At 44.6% G+C, this 18,321-nt stretch overlaps 1 protein-coding gene across 2 annotated transcripts in view; it reads left to right on the top strand.

Moving 5' to 3' along the window:
- LOC142582040 (putative defense protein 2) overlaps positions 1 to 7,586 on the top strand; it is a 33,667-nt gene extending 26,081 nt beyond the window's left edge. For both annotated transcript variants that reach the window (XM_075691458.1, XM_075691459.1), the window contains one exon: positions 7,471 to 7,586. In XM_075691458.1, coding sequence (XP_075547573.1) covers positions 7,471 to 7,582 — 112 coding nt within the window. In that variant the 3' untranslated portion in view covers positions 7,583 to 7,586. The remainder of the gene's footprint in view (positions 1 to 7,470) is intronic.
- Positions 7,587 to 18,321: the final 10,735 nt, after the last annotated feature.

Here is an 18,321-nt window from a genome sequence, read left to right as displayed (position 1 = left end):
CCGTGGTTAACAAAACAATCTAGCAGAAGAGCAATTTCGCGAACTACCTTCGACCTATAGACGCGAGTTCACTATTAATTCTTTTTGGCAATATGAAGGGCAAACACATCCCATAAAACACAACACACAGAAACACATTGTGTATGTCCTACTCTCTCTTTGGTGCGTGCTTTACATGGCGATTTAAAAATGTACGCAAAACACACCGCATTTGCCCAGAAACAACTCCCTTTGAGAGACACTAGTTATTTTTCGCTTGCCTAAAAACATAGTGCAGTGTAGTGGCAGCAGAACAAAACTGTTCTGAACTGCGCGAAATGTTTCTGAGGTTGCCTGCTGCTTCATGGCCCAAACGTACTCTGAAGGCTAACCGCGGTTTTCTTGCTCCAAATTAAAATGCTGCCATTTCATCCTTATCGAACACGCTTATTTATTCTAAATTTTTTAAAATCTCTTGTATTGCCCACGCTGTTGTAGTGCAATGGTTGCATTACTGTGGTAGATTTAAGGCCTCTGCGCTTAACGGGAGGCCGTTTATAACAAGGTTTATTTTTGTCCCCGTGCATGGCTTCGTTAAAAGGGAGGCTTACTGAAATTGATAGCTCTGCACTGTAAGAAAAAGCAGCACTGCCTTTGAATATAAATGCCTAAATGAAACAAATTTATTATTTCGAAATGAACTAGTTCGACTTTATCGCTTGCTGTAGAGCTGTGTGTTTTAAAGCAATGTTATGTTTCTGAATACCAGTGCACTGAAGACGACACAAGAAAATAGCAATGATGATGCTAAGCAAATTATATGTTAAATCATGATGTCTACTAACCTACATACCAGCGCAGGAGGCGACAATGGTGGGGAAGCGTTGTTTGCAGCAGTGACAAGAATGCAGGATTCGAGTTTTAAGCACACGATCATGAGAAACTCAAGTATAACGCACCCCTTGGCGATTATTATCTACTTCAAGGCGATAAGCATTTTTGTGGTGGCGCATATGTAACTTAGTGATGGAAAATTGCCTGTTGCCAGGAGTTTCAATGAATATGATTGCGTTAGGCAATTATAGAACGTAACTTCTCTGCTCAGGTACATATTCAACTATTCATACCCAGTGACCCACGTTGACTACTATAGATAAGACAGCTGCCAGCACATACCTAGTGGGTCTAGCTGGTACATAGCTTGGACCTATCGGGATGGACGGACGGACGGACGGACGGACGGATGGATGGATGGACGGATGGATGGATGGATGGACGGACGTACGGACGGACGGATGAATGGATGGATGGACGGACGGACGGACGGACGGACGGACGGACGGACGGACGGACGGACGGACGGACGGACGGACGGACGGATGGACGGACGGACGGACGGATGGATGGATGGATGGATGGATGGATGGATGGATGGATGGATGCATGGATGGATGGATGGATGGATGGATGGATGGATGCTGAAGTAGGCTACAAATGGTAATCGCATAAATACTATTGCACACTGTTTGTGCTCTTTTTGGCTCTACGGAAGCTCTCTTTATTGCGTTCATTAGGAGGAAGTTGGGTCCAACGAAGCTTCCCCTCAAGTCTAAATATTTTAAGGCAGTTTGTCGTGTGCGTATCATGGCCACGCATGCTTATATCGCCTTTCCGTTTCTCTACCACGGTTGCGCTTTAAAACCACGGCGCTGCAAGTTTGCTTTCCTTTCCTTCCCTCTTCTCCGCCCTTAAACTGGCTCTCTTAACTACTACACGCAGAGACAAAGAAACAGCACGCGCATGCGATCGCATAGATGAGATGAATACATATATATAGAAAAGCATCAGTCATAGCTCTCGAAGTATAATATAATATAATATAGAATAGCTCTCGAAGATAACTATTCCGGCGGCTAGCTTCCCACGCTATGCGTGCCGTCCTCGCACCTGTTAAAGCTTTTCCTAGACGCTAGAACTATACTATTCCTGCGCAACCTTGAGCCATCGGAAAGCGCGTTTTCCACGCCTGACCGGCGGAGAGGGGAGGCTTCGTTCCGGCCGCGAAGCTCTCCACATCCCCGTAAGGAGCCTGGTGGTGGTCTCGTGCTGACGATGCCCTCTCGGTGAGCGCATATTTCCCCCCTAATCTTTTAAGAGATTCAATACATACAAGCATTTGTCTCGCAAACCAGATTTATTTCAAGGGAATTTTCCACGTCTCAATTATTTCTCTCGTCGTATTCGAGTGCTGATTGCCGTGTTATAGTTTGTTAACGAAGCTTCCCCTCAAGTCTAAATATTGTAAGGCAGTTTGTCGTGTGCGTATCATGGCCACGCATGCTTATATCGCCTTTCCGTTTCTCTACCACGGTTGCGCCTTAAAACCACGGCGCTGCAAGTTTGCTTTCTTTTCCTTCCCTCTTCTCCGCCCTTAAACTGGCTCTCTTAACTACAACACGCAGAGGCAAGAAACAGCGCGCGCTTTAGATCATATAGATGAGATGAATATTTACAATTATTATTAGGGTTATAATTGTATTCGAGTGCTGATTGCCGTGTTATATTTTGTTAACGAAGCTTCCCCTCAAGTCTGAATTTTTTAAGGCAGTTTTCCTAGTCTATAAAGTCGCTCGAGTTAACGCTGCTCCTCTGGCGGCCATTTTTCCAAGAAATTATGCCTTCCAACCAGCAAAAATCGACTGTCGCGGACAACACCAGCCCCTTTCCACATAAGTATGTGGCTCGGAGCAGGAGCTACGGCGCTTGAAAGTAACCGCTGGCTTGACGAACCAACCGACTGAGCTACCTTTCCGGGCAACATTGAAGGATCACGAGTTCAAATCACAAGTTATGTTCCTTTTTTTTCCCCTTTTTTTCTTCTTTTATTTAATGTCTTTTCCTTCATTTTATCACTGTACGGAAACCCTCCTAAAAGAAAAAATTATATATCCTCAATTATGTGTGGCCACACATGTGCAGGTCATAAATACCAGGTTCTCTAGCCGAGTGCCATCCATGCGGTATAACCGAGCTCACATTGGCCCACCTTGACTGATCAAATTGGGCACCACTGTAGGTTAAATGAGGCGTACAACTCCTGCGGGACCCGCCGTGGTTGCTCAGTGGTCATGGTGTTAGACTGCTGAGCACGACGTCGCGGGATCGGACCCCGGCCACGGCGGCCGCATTTCGATGGGGGCGAAATGCGAAAACACCCGTGTACTTAGAATTTGGTGCACGTTAAAGAACCCCAGGTGGTCGAAATTTTCGGAGTCCTCCACTAAGGCGTGCATAATCAGAAAGTGGTTTTGTCACGCAAAATCCCATTCTCCAATTTTTAATTTAACTCCTGCGGGGACGGTAGAGTATCCGTCTCCAGTGCAAAAGGACCGTGATTCAAATCCCGGTGCAGCGCAATTCTCCACCGGAAAATACAAAAAAAAACGTGTGTTGAGAAAATTGCACAAACAGGCCTGGAGTGCGGCCTGATCCCGGTGACCAGAACCGGTAACGCACTCTCTCACCAGAGCAGGATTGGCCACCCTGGTGCAGTACTGGGCCACAACCTCCTATATGAATACAACAATCAAACCCCGGCCCTCAGTCCCCAGCAGCCGCGAAGCAACTGACCACGGCGGCGGTCAGATCTGTGACGCTGCAGAGGGTGCTAAGAATACCTGGCTCCGGACAGGCCGCCATTGGAATCTGAACCTGGCAACGTTTAACGTTAGAACGCTATCTAGCGAGGCGAGTCTAGCAGTGTTATTGGAGGAATTAGAGGGTAGTAAATGGGATATAATAGGGCTCAGTGAGGTTAGGAGGACAAAAGAAGCATATACAGTGCTAAAAAGCGGGCATGTACTGTGTTACCGGGGCTTAGCAGAGAGACGAGAACTAGGAGTCGGATTCCTGATTAATAAGGAAATAGCTGGTAACATACAGGAATTCTATAGCATTAACGAGAGGGTGGCAGGTCTTGTTGTGAAGCTTAATAAGAGGTACAAATTGAAGGTGGTACAAGTCTATGCCCCCACATGCAGTCATGATGACCAGGAAGTCGAAAGCTTTTATGAAGACGTGGAATCGGCGATGGGTAAAGTCAAAACAAAATACACTATACTGATGGGCGACTTCAATGCCAGGGTAGGCAAGAAGCAGGCTGGAGACAAGTCAGTGGGGGAATATGGCATAGGCTCTAGGAATAGCAGAGGAGAATTATTAGTAGAGTTTGCAGAACAGAATAATATGCGGATAATGAACACCTTTTTCCGCAAGCGGGTTAGTCGAAAGTGGACGTGGAGGAGCCCGAATGGTGAGACTAGAAATGAAATCGACTTCATACTCTGCGCGAACCCTGGCATCATGCAAGATGTAGACGTGCTCGGCAAGGTACGCTGCAGTGACCATAGAATGGTAAGAACTCGAATTAGCCTAGACTTGAGGAGGGAACGGAAGAAACTGGTACACAAGAAGCCAATCAATGAGTTAGCGGTAAGAGGGAAACTAGAGGAATTCCGGATCAAGCTACAGAACAGGTGCTCGGCTTTAACTCAGGAAGAGGACCTTAGTGTTGCAGAAATGCACGACAATCTCATGGGCATCATTAAGGAGTGCGCAATAGAAGTCGGTGGTAACGCCGTTATACAGGAAACCAGTAAGCTATCGCAGGAGACGAAAGATCTGATCAAGAAACGCCAATGTATGAAAGCCTCTAACCCTACAGCTAGAATAGAACTGGCAGAACTTTCTAAGTTAATCAACAAGCGTAAGATAGCGGACATCAGAAACTATAATATGGATAGAATTGAACAGGCTCTCAGGAACGGAGGAAGCCTAAAAACAGTGAAGAAGAAACTAGGAATAGGCAAGAATCAGACGTGTGCGTTAAGAGACAAAGCCGGCAATATCGTTACCAATATGGATGAGATAGTTCAAGTGGCTGAGGAGTTCTATAGAGATTTATACAGTACCAGTGGTACCCACGACGATAGTGGAAGAGAGAATAGCCTAGAGGAATTCGAAATCCCACAGGTAACGCCAGAAGAAGTAAAGAAAGCCTTAGGAGCTATGCAAAGGGGGAAGGCAGCTGGGGAGGATCAGGTAACAGCAGATTTGTTGACGGATGGTGGTCAGATTGTTCTAGAGAAACTGGCCACCCTGTATACGCAATGCCTCATAACCTCGAGCGTACCGGAATCTTGGAAGAACGCTAACATAATCCTAATCCATAAGAAAGGGGACGCCAAAGACTTGAAAAATTATAGACCGATCAGCTTACTGTGCGTTGCTTACAAAGTATTTACTAAGGTAATCGCAAATAGAATCAGGAACACCTTAGACTTCTGTCAACCAAAGGACCAGGCAGGATTCCGTAAAGGCTACTCAACAATAGACCATATTCACACTGTCAATCAAGTGATAGAGAAATGTGCAGAATATAACCAACCCTTATATATAGCTTTCATTGATTACGAGAAAGCGTTTGATTCAGTCGAAACCTCAGCAGTCATGGAGGCATTACGGAATCAGGGTGTAGATGAGCCATATGTAAAAATACTGGAAGATATCTATAGCGGCTCCACAGCCACCGTAGTCCTCCACAAAGAAAGTAACAAAATCCCTATAAAGAAAGGCGTCAGACAGGGAGATACGATATCACCAATGCTATTCACAGCATGTTTACAGGAGGTATTCAGAGGCCTGGAGTGGGAAGAATTGGGGATAAAAGTTGATGGAGAATACCTTAGCAACTTGCGATTCGCTGATGATATTGCCTTGCTTAGTAACTCAGGAGACCAATTGCAATGCATGCTCACTGACCTGGAGAGGCAAAGCAGAAGGGTGGGTCTGAAAATTAATTCGCAGAAAACTAAAGTATTGTTTAACAGTCTCGGAAGAGAACAGCAGTTTACGATAGGTAGCGAAGCACTGGAAGTGGTAAGGGAATACATCTACTTAGGGCAGGTAGTGACCACGGATCCGGATCATGAGACTGAAATAACCAGAAGAATAAGAATGGGCTGGAGTTCGTTTGGCAGGCATTCTCAAATCATGAACAGCAGGTTGCCACTATCCCTCAAAATGAAAGTGTATAACAGCTGTGTGTTACCAGTACTCACATATGAGGCAGAAACGTGGAGGCTTACGAAAAGGGTTCTGCTGAAATTGAGGACGACGCAACGAGCTATGGAAAGAAGAATGATGGGTGTAACGTTAAGGGATAAGAAAAGAGCAGATTGGGTGAGGCAACAAACGCGGGTAAACGTCATCTTAGTTGAAATCAAGAAAAAGAAATGGGCATGGGCAGGACATGTAATGAGGAGGGAAGATAACCGATGGTCATTAAGGGTTACGGACTGGATTCCAAGGGAAGGGAAGCGTAGCAGGGGGCGGCAGAAAGTTAGGAGGGCGGATGAAATTAAGATGTTTGCAGGGACAACATGGCCACAATTAGTACATGACCGGGGTAGTTGGAGAAGTATGGGAGAGGCCTTTGCCCTGCAGTGGGCGTAACTAGGATGATGATGATGATGATGATGATGATGATGATGATGATGATGATGATGATGATGATGATGATGATGATGATGATGATGATGATGATGATGATGATGATGATGATGATGATGGGTCCAGCTCAGCCAGGTCTACGCTGGCACCCAGACGGCCAACCGATAGGCCACGATTCCTGTGTTTGCTTTCCCACAAGGCAACTCGCTTATAATTATATTCTTCGTATATTTACACATGCGTCCCTTCTGATGCATTTCATGTGGTTTCTCCTTGAGGTGGTCGACACGCTCTCATTTCAAATGTTTTTTTACGAGCGACGTGAGTTGGTACATGCTGCATAATTAATCTGAGACTAAAACGCACACCGTCTCAAATATTTGAGCAAGAAAATAATTATTTTTGCCCAACACTGACCTACACGTAGCTGCTTACCCTCAAGAAATTAGGCTTTCATGCTTTACAGTAGGTATCAGATGCTGAGATGTTGCGTTTCAGATGCTTGAGATGAGGGTTTGAGATGCTGTGCTTGGCGGTTCGGTAAGCCAATGAAATTGCAGCATGAGTTTCGCAGTTTTATTGGCCTTTAGTTTATGGTTCGCATAAGCAGTTCTAATAAAAAACGAAAACTGGCGAGGCTTCTGCAAACTACATGTGCGCTAATTTCGCAGCACTGGTCTGCATATTTTAACACGCAAGATATTGATGAGCCCGAATATTAATCGTTAAGCTTCATTTTATGTGTTACCGGAGTGCCTTAAAACTGATCATTCGTTTCGAAAACAAACCAGCAGACAAGCAACAACAGGTCCACAGTATTTTATTCATTTGTGTGCGCGCCAATCTGAATGTGTGGTGACTTATACTTTTTTAATGTCTCTGTACTCTGCTGCATACTTACCATCCCTAATAAAATCATTCGCAGCGCATCTCAGTCACATGAAAAGCGCCGCCTTCAAGTTTGCTCTTTATTTTTTGCAGGGCGACTGTGGTCCACGATTACCACCTATTCTACACTGATCTGTGGAGCACAGTTAAGCTGCGGAAACTTCGGCCTGCTCGCTTTTCTCTTGCATTCAATAAACTTCCGTAAAGTAGTCTGTGTGCTCTCATGTGTTTGAGGGTATCGGACGGTTCCGGGGAAGACCTTTTGGGAACGGTGTGGGCAGAGAGCAGGCTTCAGTCTTGGCCAGCTACGCCCAAAAGCACCCAGCCGCCACTCGCGCTCCCACTTGCACGCGCCTCTTCCACCCGCCGTGGTGCCTAGTGGCTACGGCAATGCGCCGCTAAGCACGAGAGTGCGGCATGAGACCCCTGACACGGCGGCCGCGTTTGGATGACGGTGAAATGCAAAGCGCCCGTGTATACTGTGAATTCGTTGCGCTATAAAGAGCCACAAGCAGTAAAAATTATTTCGATGTCCCGACGACGGTGTGTGTCATAATCATATCCTGGTTTTGGCACGTAAATTAGCAGATTCACTTTAATTTTTTCTGTTCTTCTCATCCAACAATCACTCCGCAGTCACGGATCATTTGCGGCGTTACCGTTATCTTACATGAATTCAAGATTTTGTTGATTACTATCGTGCGCAGTAACGAATTCTGCCGCCTTTGTTCTGCCGGTTTGTTTAACGCGGTTCGCGATGAAATCGTTGATGCATGCACAAATAAAGCTCTTTCCTGTCATTTCTTTGCCGCGAGTAAACTTGATCGTAGTTGCGACAGGCTATGCGTTAACTGCATGAAATAAGCTTTACTAGCTACCATTGTGAAATGTCCATGTCATGTATTTCGGTGCGCAGTAGGTGGCCAGTATTGTTATGCTGATGCGAACTAAGGTTTCTCACGAATCGTAAGTGTAGGTAATGCCGCCAAGTTCAAAAAAAATTTTTGAGAAAGAGAATAAACGTTACTGTTTATTTCATATAGCCCATCTTCTTTTCTAGGCAAATTGAAATGTTGTATAACGTACAAAAAATTTTAATATTGTTGTTTTCAAGAATTGTTAACTATTTTGATTATCATGCCAGTAATTGCAACTCTATCTTGGTTCACCACAACAAAACATTTTTTGTTGTGGCAAACCAAAACGAAGGCGACCTTAGGAGTCCTGAGAGTTACTTAGTTATTCGAGTTTAATGCCTCAAAAACAACTGAGGCCATGCTGCGCCAGTCACATGTCCTGAGTGCGTAAGGAGGAAATAACAAAAAAAAAGGTTTTATGATTGGTATATGCCTTGCTGTAAAATGGATACATATCAAAAGCTGCCGCATGATTTTGTTTTGCAAGTTTGCACAGCCAATTATGCAAGAAGAAAGTGTGCTAAGGAGCGGGGAAAAGATCTTTATTAAAAATTAGCTATACGTATTGGTGTATGAAAGAAATGAGAAAAAGATGGTTCCAAGAAAATCCAACAAAGAAAAACAAAACACCCTGCAGCGCTCACAAAAGACATTCAGGAGAGCTAAACTTCACCAAATTGCCATTTCGTCTGCTCCTGAGTCTTGTTATTCTCCACTGATGTACCCATGTAATAACCCATATTAACTTTTCTAGCTTATTCTTAAGCAACAGCATGGTAGCGGGAGTGTTGTTATGTCCTAGCCGGCTTTAACATATCAAGTGTGCCTTTCTTGAAATCGCTGGAATGAGAGCTTCAATTGATTCAATTGATTCAACGAAGCTTCAATTGACGAAAGCCGAATGTCACATTACGAATTGAGTGAAAAATTACCTCGCTAACCGAACTCAATTCGTAGAAGCCAACAATGAACGATCGCCAAGAACAAATACGGTGTTCCCAAGCGGGTGTTCTAATCACTGTTCTGTTCCGAATCTGCATTAATGGCCTCCTTAAATACGTAAGTACTAGCTAGCACCATTTGCTTACAACTGTGTATTATATGAATTCACTCACCCACGGATAGTGAAACTCTAAATTATACCTTCGAATCATTAGCTGCATGGTGTAACAACTGACAAATGAGACTCATTTTCAGCAAATCAACCCTATTAACCCTATTGTGTAATAGTAGGAAGCAGCAAGACTCAAATTTTTCGCACACTGTTTATAGCACTCTTGTAATGGTAGTTATGGAACATAAATATCTCGGTCTTACAATATCTCCCAATCTCAAATGGGACACTCACCTGGTTCATGGAAACTGGAACGCATTAAAACGATTTTTTCTTTTTTGAAGGCGGCTCCGACAGGAAACACCAGATGTCAAATTGTTGACGTACATCTGCTTCGTTAGATCCATTTTTGAAACGCCAGTGTCTCATTGCTTCCATTTAAAAAAAACATATAACAAATGAGAGAGAGTTCAGAGAAAAGCGTCAAAGTTTGCCTACAAGAAACCTGAACTAACTCAACCAACATCAGAACTAATCAGCCGAAGCAGATTACTACCCTAACAGAACCGCGCCAAACTGGAATACCAGAAATTTATTTACCATATAATACATCACATACTTAATACCAAAAGCTCCAGCTACATACGAAAACCAGCGCAAGACGAATGCCCTATAAGCATTCCTTAAAACACAAAAATTAACAATTGAACAATGACTGTTCTATATTTTCGCTTCTTTCCGCTAGCTATAATAGAAAGAAAGGACTTACCTGCAAGTGTACTTAATGGTCCATCATTAGAGTCAGTTTTGCAGTGATATGAAATATACGTTGTTCAAAGTGACTTTTAAAACACTTCCTTCACCAAGGGTTTGTTTAACCTGTATACGTCCAGAAATTACTGCTGATATGCTCCTGTGTACCATCCTCCTAATTTGATGGCAATATCTTAAACACATTTTCAAGCAGTTTTCTTACATATTGTATAATGACAGTGACTACTGGGTCTTGTTAGTTTGTAAATGCACTTATGGTATGTCTTCATGTACTTATTGAAATATCAGTTTGCATCTCGTATAAAAATGTAGTCTGCTTGGTAACTACATGTATATCCTGAATGTATTTTGTTAATTTATTGCATTTAATGTGTTTCCTCAAACATGAACTAAATTTTATATTACCTACACCTTCATTTTCAACATTGGTCTGGTCGTTTGATTTAATAAGTACATTGTATTTATATTTCTGCCCCTCCTGCTATAATCCCCATTGGTATTGACACATGCCTAAATAAATAAATACACAAATAAATAAGCTCCTCTACTCTGATATGGTTCTGCGCTATATACGGCTACTGAATGGCGACATTACAGTCCCTCCCGGTTGGCGGAGTGTGGGCTATAGTGGAACCGTCACAGCATGAAATTTTCACAGCATGAAACTCTCGCAAAATTTTTCCTCTCGTACTTTCTCGCTGGAGCTGAGGCGGGGAGGGGGGCACTTAAAGGGAGGAATGCAGTTTGTGGACGAAAGCCGACTATCTTGGTCGCCGATCCCATCAAGTACCGGAAGTGATAAGCTCGTGGTGTCTCAGGAAGCCACAACGGTTACATGGAGAGCAACGATGCCCCAAATTGTGCACTTAACAGAAGTGCGGCAACACGCAGTTTTGTTATCGACGCGGTGCGGCTAACGGTTAAACGTGGTCCGGCACGCGAGAGAGACGCCTAGGCGTAGAGTTTCTCACTATATGACCTACAGTGTAAAATAATTTACACCCTATAAAGTGAAAAAGGGTGTAAATGTGTCTATAACTCACACTCTTAGGGTGTCCGTTATATAGATAACACCCTAAGGGTGTGTGTTATAGACACATTTACACCCTTTCTCACTTTCTAGGGTGCAAATTATTTTACAGTGTAGAAGGAAATCTGGCACTGCTGCGCTGTGGTATCCATGGGAATGCCGGTATGTCGTGACTTCGGATTGGCATCGTTCTCGGAGAGCCAGGCAAGCCCCTTTTTCCGTCTGTCACAATGATCCATTTTCTACTAAAAGAGCACGTAAAAAGCTGTTTTAGTTTTATTATTTCACAAAAACATGTTTTGTTGAACTATGAAAACTTTGTTATTGCATGTACAATTATATGATACGTAAAAAGTACCAGTGGGCCGCTAAAGTTGGAGGACAGACGACAAGATTCGCGCTCGCTTTGAAACAGTTTGTCGTCTGTTCTTGCTTTTCTTCCCTCCATCATGCATTGCAGGTGAGTAAAGATGCAATTTTCGCGAACGGAAGCATTTAATGAAGATTTTAATTTAAGAACGCCTTATTTGCGTAGCCATATCCACGTTTTAGACGAAGCCTCTTACAACACCAGGCAGCACAAGCCTTGCAGACACATGTACCGTCATTCCCATGACGGCACGGCGCCCCTTAAGGAACTCCCATAGACGGGGATGCCAGATTTCCCTCTACGTGTTATAGTGAGAAACTCTATGTGCCTAGGGCACGGAGTGGCCTCGGGCTACTCAATGTCCTCCACGTCCACCGCTCCGAGCGAGGCGCAACGGGACAGGACGTGCGGGCACCCTACACACTATCTCGCAAGCCAGTTCCAGCAATGCAGAAAGTACCAGGCATACACAGGTGACATCCTTGTGGAGCGGATTGTAGTTGCTGTCGTAAATGTCTGGTTATTGGTGGGATTGGGGGGACAGCTGACATAAGGAAGTATAATATGGATAGAATTGAACATGCTCTCAGGAACGGAGGAAGCCTAAAAGCAGTGAAGAGCAAACTAGGAATTGGCAAGAATCAGATGCATGCGTTAAGAGACAAAGCCGGCAATATCATTACTAATATGGATGAGATAGTTCAAGTGGCTGAGGAGTTCTATAGAGATTTATACAGTACCAGTGGCACCCACGACGATAATGGAAGAGAGAATAGTCTAGAGGAATTCGAAATCCCTCAGGTAACGCCGGAAGAAGTAAAGAAAGCCTTGGGAACTATGCAAAGGGGGAAGGCAGCTGGGGAGGATTAAGTAACAGCAGATTTGTTGAAGGATGGTGGGCAGATTGTTCTAGAGAAACTGGCCACCCTGTATACGCAATGCCTCATGACTTCGAGCGTACCGGAATCTTAGAAAAACGCTAACATAATCCTAATCCATAAGAAAGGAGACGCCAAAGACTTGAAAAATTATACACCTATCAGCTTACTGTCCGTTGCCTACAAAGTATTTACTAAGGTAATTGCAAACAGAATCAGGAACACCTTAGATTTCCGTCAACCAAAGGACCAGGCAGGATTCCGTAAAAGCTACTCAACAATAGACCATATTCACACTATCAATCAGGTGATAGAAAAATGTGCGGAATATAACCAACCTTTATATATAGCTTTCATTGATTACGAGATAGCGTTTGATTCTGTCGAAACCTCAGCAGTCATGGAGGCATTGCGGAATCAGGGTGTGGACGAGTCGTATGTAAAAATACTGAAAGATATCTATAGCGGCTCCACAGCCACCGTAGTCCTCCATAAAGAAAGCAACAAAATCCCAATAAAGAAAGGCGTCAGGCAGGGAGATACGATCTCTGCAATGCTATTCAGAGCGTGGTTACATGAGGTATTCAGAGACCTGGATTGGGATGAATTGGGGAAAAGAGTTAATGGAGAATACCTTAGTAACTTGCGATTCGCTGATGATATTGCCTTGCTTAGTAACTCAGGGGACCAACTGCAATGCATGCTCACTGACCTGGAGAGCCAAAGCCGGAGGGTGGGTCTAAAAATTAATTAAGTAATGTTTAACAGTCTCGGAAGAGAACAGCTTATGATAGGTAACGAGGCACTGGAAGTGGTAAGGGAATACATCTGCTTAGGACAGGTAGTGACCACGGATCTAGATCATGAGACTGAAATAATCGGTAGAATAAGAATGGCCGGGGGTGCGTTTGGCAGGCATTCTCAGATCATGAACAGCAGGTTGACATTATCCCTCAAGATAAAAAGTGTATAAAAGCTGTGTCTTACCAGTACTCATGTACGGGGCAGAAACCTGGAGGCTTACGAAAAGCGTTCTACCTAAATTGAGGACGACGCAACGAGCTATGGAAAGAAGAATGAAGGTGTAACGTCAAGGAATAAGAAAAGAGCAGATTGGGTGATGGAACAAACGCGGGTAAATGACATCTTAGTTGAAATCAAGAAAAAGAAATGGGCATGGGCCGGACATGTAATGAGGACGGAAGATAGTCGATGGTCATTAAGGGCTACGGACTGGATTCTAAGGGAAGAGAAGCGTAGCAGGGGGCGGCAGAAAGTTAGGTGGGCGGATGAGATTAAGAAGTTTGCAGGGACAACATGGCCACAATTAGTACATGACCGGGGCAGTTGGAGAAGTATGGGAGAGGCCTTTGCCCTGCAGTGGGCGTAACCAGGCTGATGATGATGACGATGATGATGATGATGATGATGATGATGATGATGATGATGATGATGATGATGATGATGATGATGATGATGATGGGTGGGATTCGGCAGGTTTCATTTTGCTTGGTACATCATACGTTACAGAAATGCGCGGCATGTTAAGAGAAAATTGCATGCACGCATAAACGTCGTACAATGCGTATGTGTTGCTATGGCGGTGAGTAGATGAACCAGTGTGAATGAACAAAATCTCGAAGACCATTAATTTTGACTTTCCTGTTGGCTAAGGAGTCCTGCAGTTTCCACGCGGCTGCAAAGGACTTTTCAAATGCAGTATAGGTGAGACCGAGACGGTCTGCTGCTACAGACAAGGCACCTTGCTTTCTTGAAACACCTCGGTAATGAAAGCACTTCCCATAGCTCTTAAACAGGAGATTATCCGTGTTGACAAACACGATCTCAACACAGGCGGTGGGGAGGGCGGAGGGGGGGACAATATAGGAGGAGCCCCTGATAGACCGAAACCTCCACACCAGTCTGTCACCGGCGTCAGGAATTATTTTTCTGTCCAAACCATGGTGCACGAAGGAAGGCGCCCCGACGGTGCGCCGCCACGATGAGGAGCAGATGCCAAATAACATATCGCCGCTGCTGTGGGGTAGCATCTGTCTTGGTGGCCTGTCGTTTCTTTCGTTTCGCTGGCGTTTCAATGGGAAACGGAAATGCGTCTGACAATAACGAGCTTGAAAATATGCGTTACGAGCCTTTATCTTCGCAAGGCTCATTTTGCGAGCTTCTACGGGACCTGTTGCTGATGTGATTTGTCATTTGTTTTCCTTCGTCGCCAGCTATTTCTTCCACCGCGGCGGCTTGTGTCGTCTGCTCAAGCGGACAGTGCGCATACCTCTCGTGGGAACGCTCGTCTTGCCGCTATTCTTAACTTCCTCAGGTCTACTGAAATACTCCTTCGTTAAATGTTCCAGGTATTGCTTATAGGTGGCCTGCATTGCGGTCTGGTATGTTGCTTACACCTTTTTATCACATTTGTGAGGTTTCTCGTTTTCTGATCTCTCCTTGCATGTCTGCGCTGGTTTGAATGAACATGATGCGACTCCGTTTCTCGTGAGGAAGTGCTGCGCGGAGTAATTAAAGTGTCGCTTTTCCCTCATTGAGAAAGCGTCAAGAAGGACCGGGCGGTTACTTAGTACGCCCGTCAAGACATTCTATGTCTGAGGCGTATTCGCATCAATCAGCACAGCAAATAAGTGCTTCACTTCAAAGTGTCACAGCAGCAGCTACGCGTCCTGCGATAAATGTGTAAATTTTCAGTGCCTCGGAGCAGGAAGAAAAACTGACTGCACCCCCCCTCCACCCTCAAATGTGGAAAACAGGCCCTATTTCAACCATAAAACTACGTCTGCAAAAAGCGGTTCCGTCCTCGTTTGTTTACCTAGACGTGGACTGCTGAGCACGGTGGCGAACGTTGTGCTGACAGCTAAAATTTAGTGAGTATGTATTACAGAAAATGCGTTGTGACGATTTTTGTTACCTACTCAAGTTGCCCTTCAAAGCAAGCTGCGACCGGAGAACTAATGACATACCTCGGAAACAACCTAACTCAAGCGAGGCCTCCGCAGTCGTCTCCTGTTCCAGTTAGATGTGTTACACATGATCGCAAACAACGTGCTTGAACGTTCACGAGCCAGCACGGATGGTGCTCCTGGTCTGTCGTGAATGATGATATTAAACATAAGAGTTCTAAATTCGCTTTTTCAAAGTCGATCTCTTGTTGGTTTGTCCTCGTTCACCAATACAGTACACACTCGCTGACAATAATTAAAGAATACAAAGTGCTGGCAGTTGGAAGTTTCCACAAAATCAAGCAGTTTAGAAAGCATCAAACGATCACTTGAAGTGGCGCTTGGCCGAAACCCCAGCTGAAAACTTAAAGATCAATACGAAACGTAGCCTGCACCAGCGCGAACGAGACCAAAGCAGAACTTTCCTAGGGCGAAATTCATGTTGCCACTTACCAAATAGCAAAGGACGCTAGCATTATAGCCCTAGCAAGAATGGCGCAATGACCGGCAACCAAGACATGTGCTGCCCCTTGCGGCGGGGGCTTGTCGTAACTGAACACTTATTGGACCGGCGACCCGGGCGTCCAACAGATGGTACAACAACCACCGCAGTCCGACGCTTCAGGGCCTCGCCACACGTGCCCATGGGCAGCGAGGGATTAATTATAGGAGGAGCACGCATCACGGCGCCACCGGTGCAATCTCAAGAGGCAATGCAATCTCGGAGGCAGACATCGCGCGCGGGCAACCAGGTGAATTAATATGTCCAGATGGAAGCGTAGAGTGGCGCCCGGCTATAGTACGCGGTCGTCTCGAGACTGCATCTGCCAAAATCTTTTGTGTGTGTGTGTGTGTGCGTAGGAATACTTAGAATGTGAATCCTACGTATGTATAAGTACAGTGTTCTTTCACATTCATATTTGGGATGACTATGTTCATTGCTGGTGAAGCCTTTGTTCCTTTCCGAGCAGGCTTCTCAAGCATGTTTTTTATGCCCCAGAATGGTTTCCCAAAAGTACGTTGTAATAGCTACTACAAACATGGGCGAATGACTGCTTTATTACATGCACCCCTGTGAATGCACAACTAATCCGCCCTGAACACTGTCACTATTGGAAATTGTGCTGTATAAAGGTGGAATCAGTGCGGAAAGAAAAAGAAAATGCCTCGAGCAGCGACCCATCTGACTCCTCTAGAATATCATATGCGCAAAGAATACGCAGCCGGTCAAACACTTTTTCGTGGATAGCTCTGGAACTCAACGACGTTCATCGCGCGGACACTTTGCGCCCCCTACAAGACAGCGATCGTCGTTACGTCTTGAGCGAGTGGCATCATCTACGTCAGTGGAGCTCTACGGCATTGTGGATGCCCTTGTTCATGTATTTCTACACCAGCCGTCAAAGAACTGGGTGATGTTCGCGGATTCGAAAGCACGCTACGAAGTATGTCGAACAGACACAAGTGATGTGAGGCCTGTCACCTTGCCTATTCTTAGCACAGGGCCGACACTTCTGGGCATTGCTTCACCTTTCAGCGGATACCAGGCCGTGCTGGTATTTAGCAAAACGAAAAAGCGGATCAATGAGCCCGAAATGAGCTTCAATACCGAAATTTTAGTAAAATAGATTTAAGAGAAATGGGCACTTTGGTCATGACAAGAAATACCTATGGAGGAAAAGGTCGCTTCTTCAATCTGCCGCTTCACCAAAATGACATTGTGCGATCGATTGACCGTGGAGTGAGGTCAATAATTCCATGACCACTTCCTTCCCACGTAGCGACATTGTACCATTGGCTGCGACTGAACCGATGATACACGAACATTCAAGAACATTTTCGAATTTTGTCGTATAATCGAATATGGCATTTATACGAACTGTATCTGTATCGCATAGGGCGTGCCACAACTGCCTACTGCAATAACTTTGGCAGCTTAGAGATAGTGGAGCGCGTATTTTCTAACTGACCCACGTACCATGATGCAAGCCATTCTTTTGAGCGCCAAATGAACATCATTTGTGACGATCGGCCAACGTGCCCTAGCATCTTCGTTTCAATGCCCACCCCGTCAAAACAGTGGCGGGTCTTGGGTTCGTTGTTCAAATAACTATCAGAAATCCATCTTCTCGGAAAGGCTTAGAGATTCGTTAGAGAATACAGAAATGCCTGAATTAACACACCCTCTAACCTGTAAATATAATCATCAGGTTCACTAGTGCATTTCATATTTATTTTTGATGGCCTTTCTTTTTTCTGCTCTCCTCAGCTACCCTATAATCCCCTTTCCCCTACGTATAAAGAGCAGCATGTCAGCGGTTGTATACATGCCAGAAAAGAAAATTGTTTTCTAACAAAGACCCTCTCTCTCTCTCTCTCATTCTCCCGATCTCAAAGTTTGCAGTTCTTGTCTTTTATGTGCACGGTTATATTCATAACCTTAAGCAGGACATTCATTCGACGAAACTATTTGCTCCGTTTGTTTCATGACTAGTTTTTATTTATAAAAAATTGATACTCCTGTTTATCGTCCTGTCGATACAAAATAAAGACTTAAATCTGCGCTTTTGATGTGAAGTCGTTCTGAAGTGTGAGTTACTGAAGTGTGAGTGTACTCGCTTCTTTGCACATATTGAAAATAAATAAATATAATTAGTCGTTAGCTACAGAAGAAATTGCCCGCTCATGCAATTAAGCCATGAGGATTAAACTGTGCATTGCTTCTCGAAACGAGAGGACGGAGTTGTCGCGGCCGGCCATCACCCCCAGTGTCACTGACCCTAGTTACGTCATATGTCTGTTACGTAATGACTCTTACACAAATCCTCTGAAAAAGGCACGTGCAATGCTTCTTTAAGCGGGTTTTCTTTTAAGTCATTTAGCAGATCACTTTGGTAAAATTGCCATGTTAGCGATATTTGATCCTGCGCTGAGGCACGGTGGCAGCCAGAATGC

This window comes from Dermacentor variabilis, chromosome 5, assembly GCF_050947875.1.
Source record: "Dermacentor variabilis isolate Ectoservices chromosome 5, ASM5094787v1, whole genome shotgun sequence".
NCBI lineage: Eukaryota > Metazoa > Arthropoda > Arachnida > Ixodida > Ixodidae > Dermacentor > Dermacentor variabilis.
The sequence above is the reverse complement of the archived record's forward strand: the minus strand, read 5'-3'. Positions and strand labels throughout refer to the sequence as shown.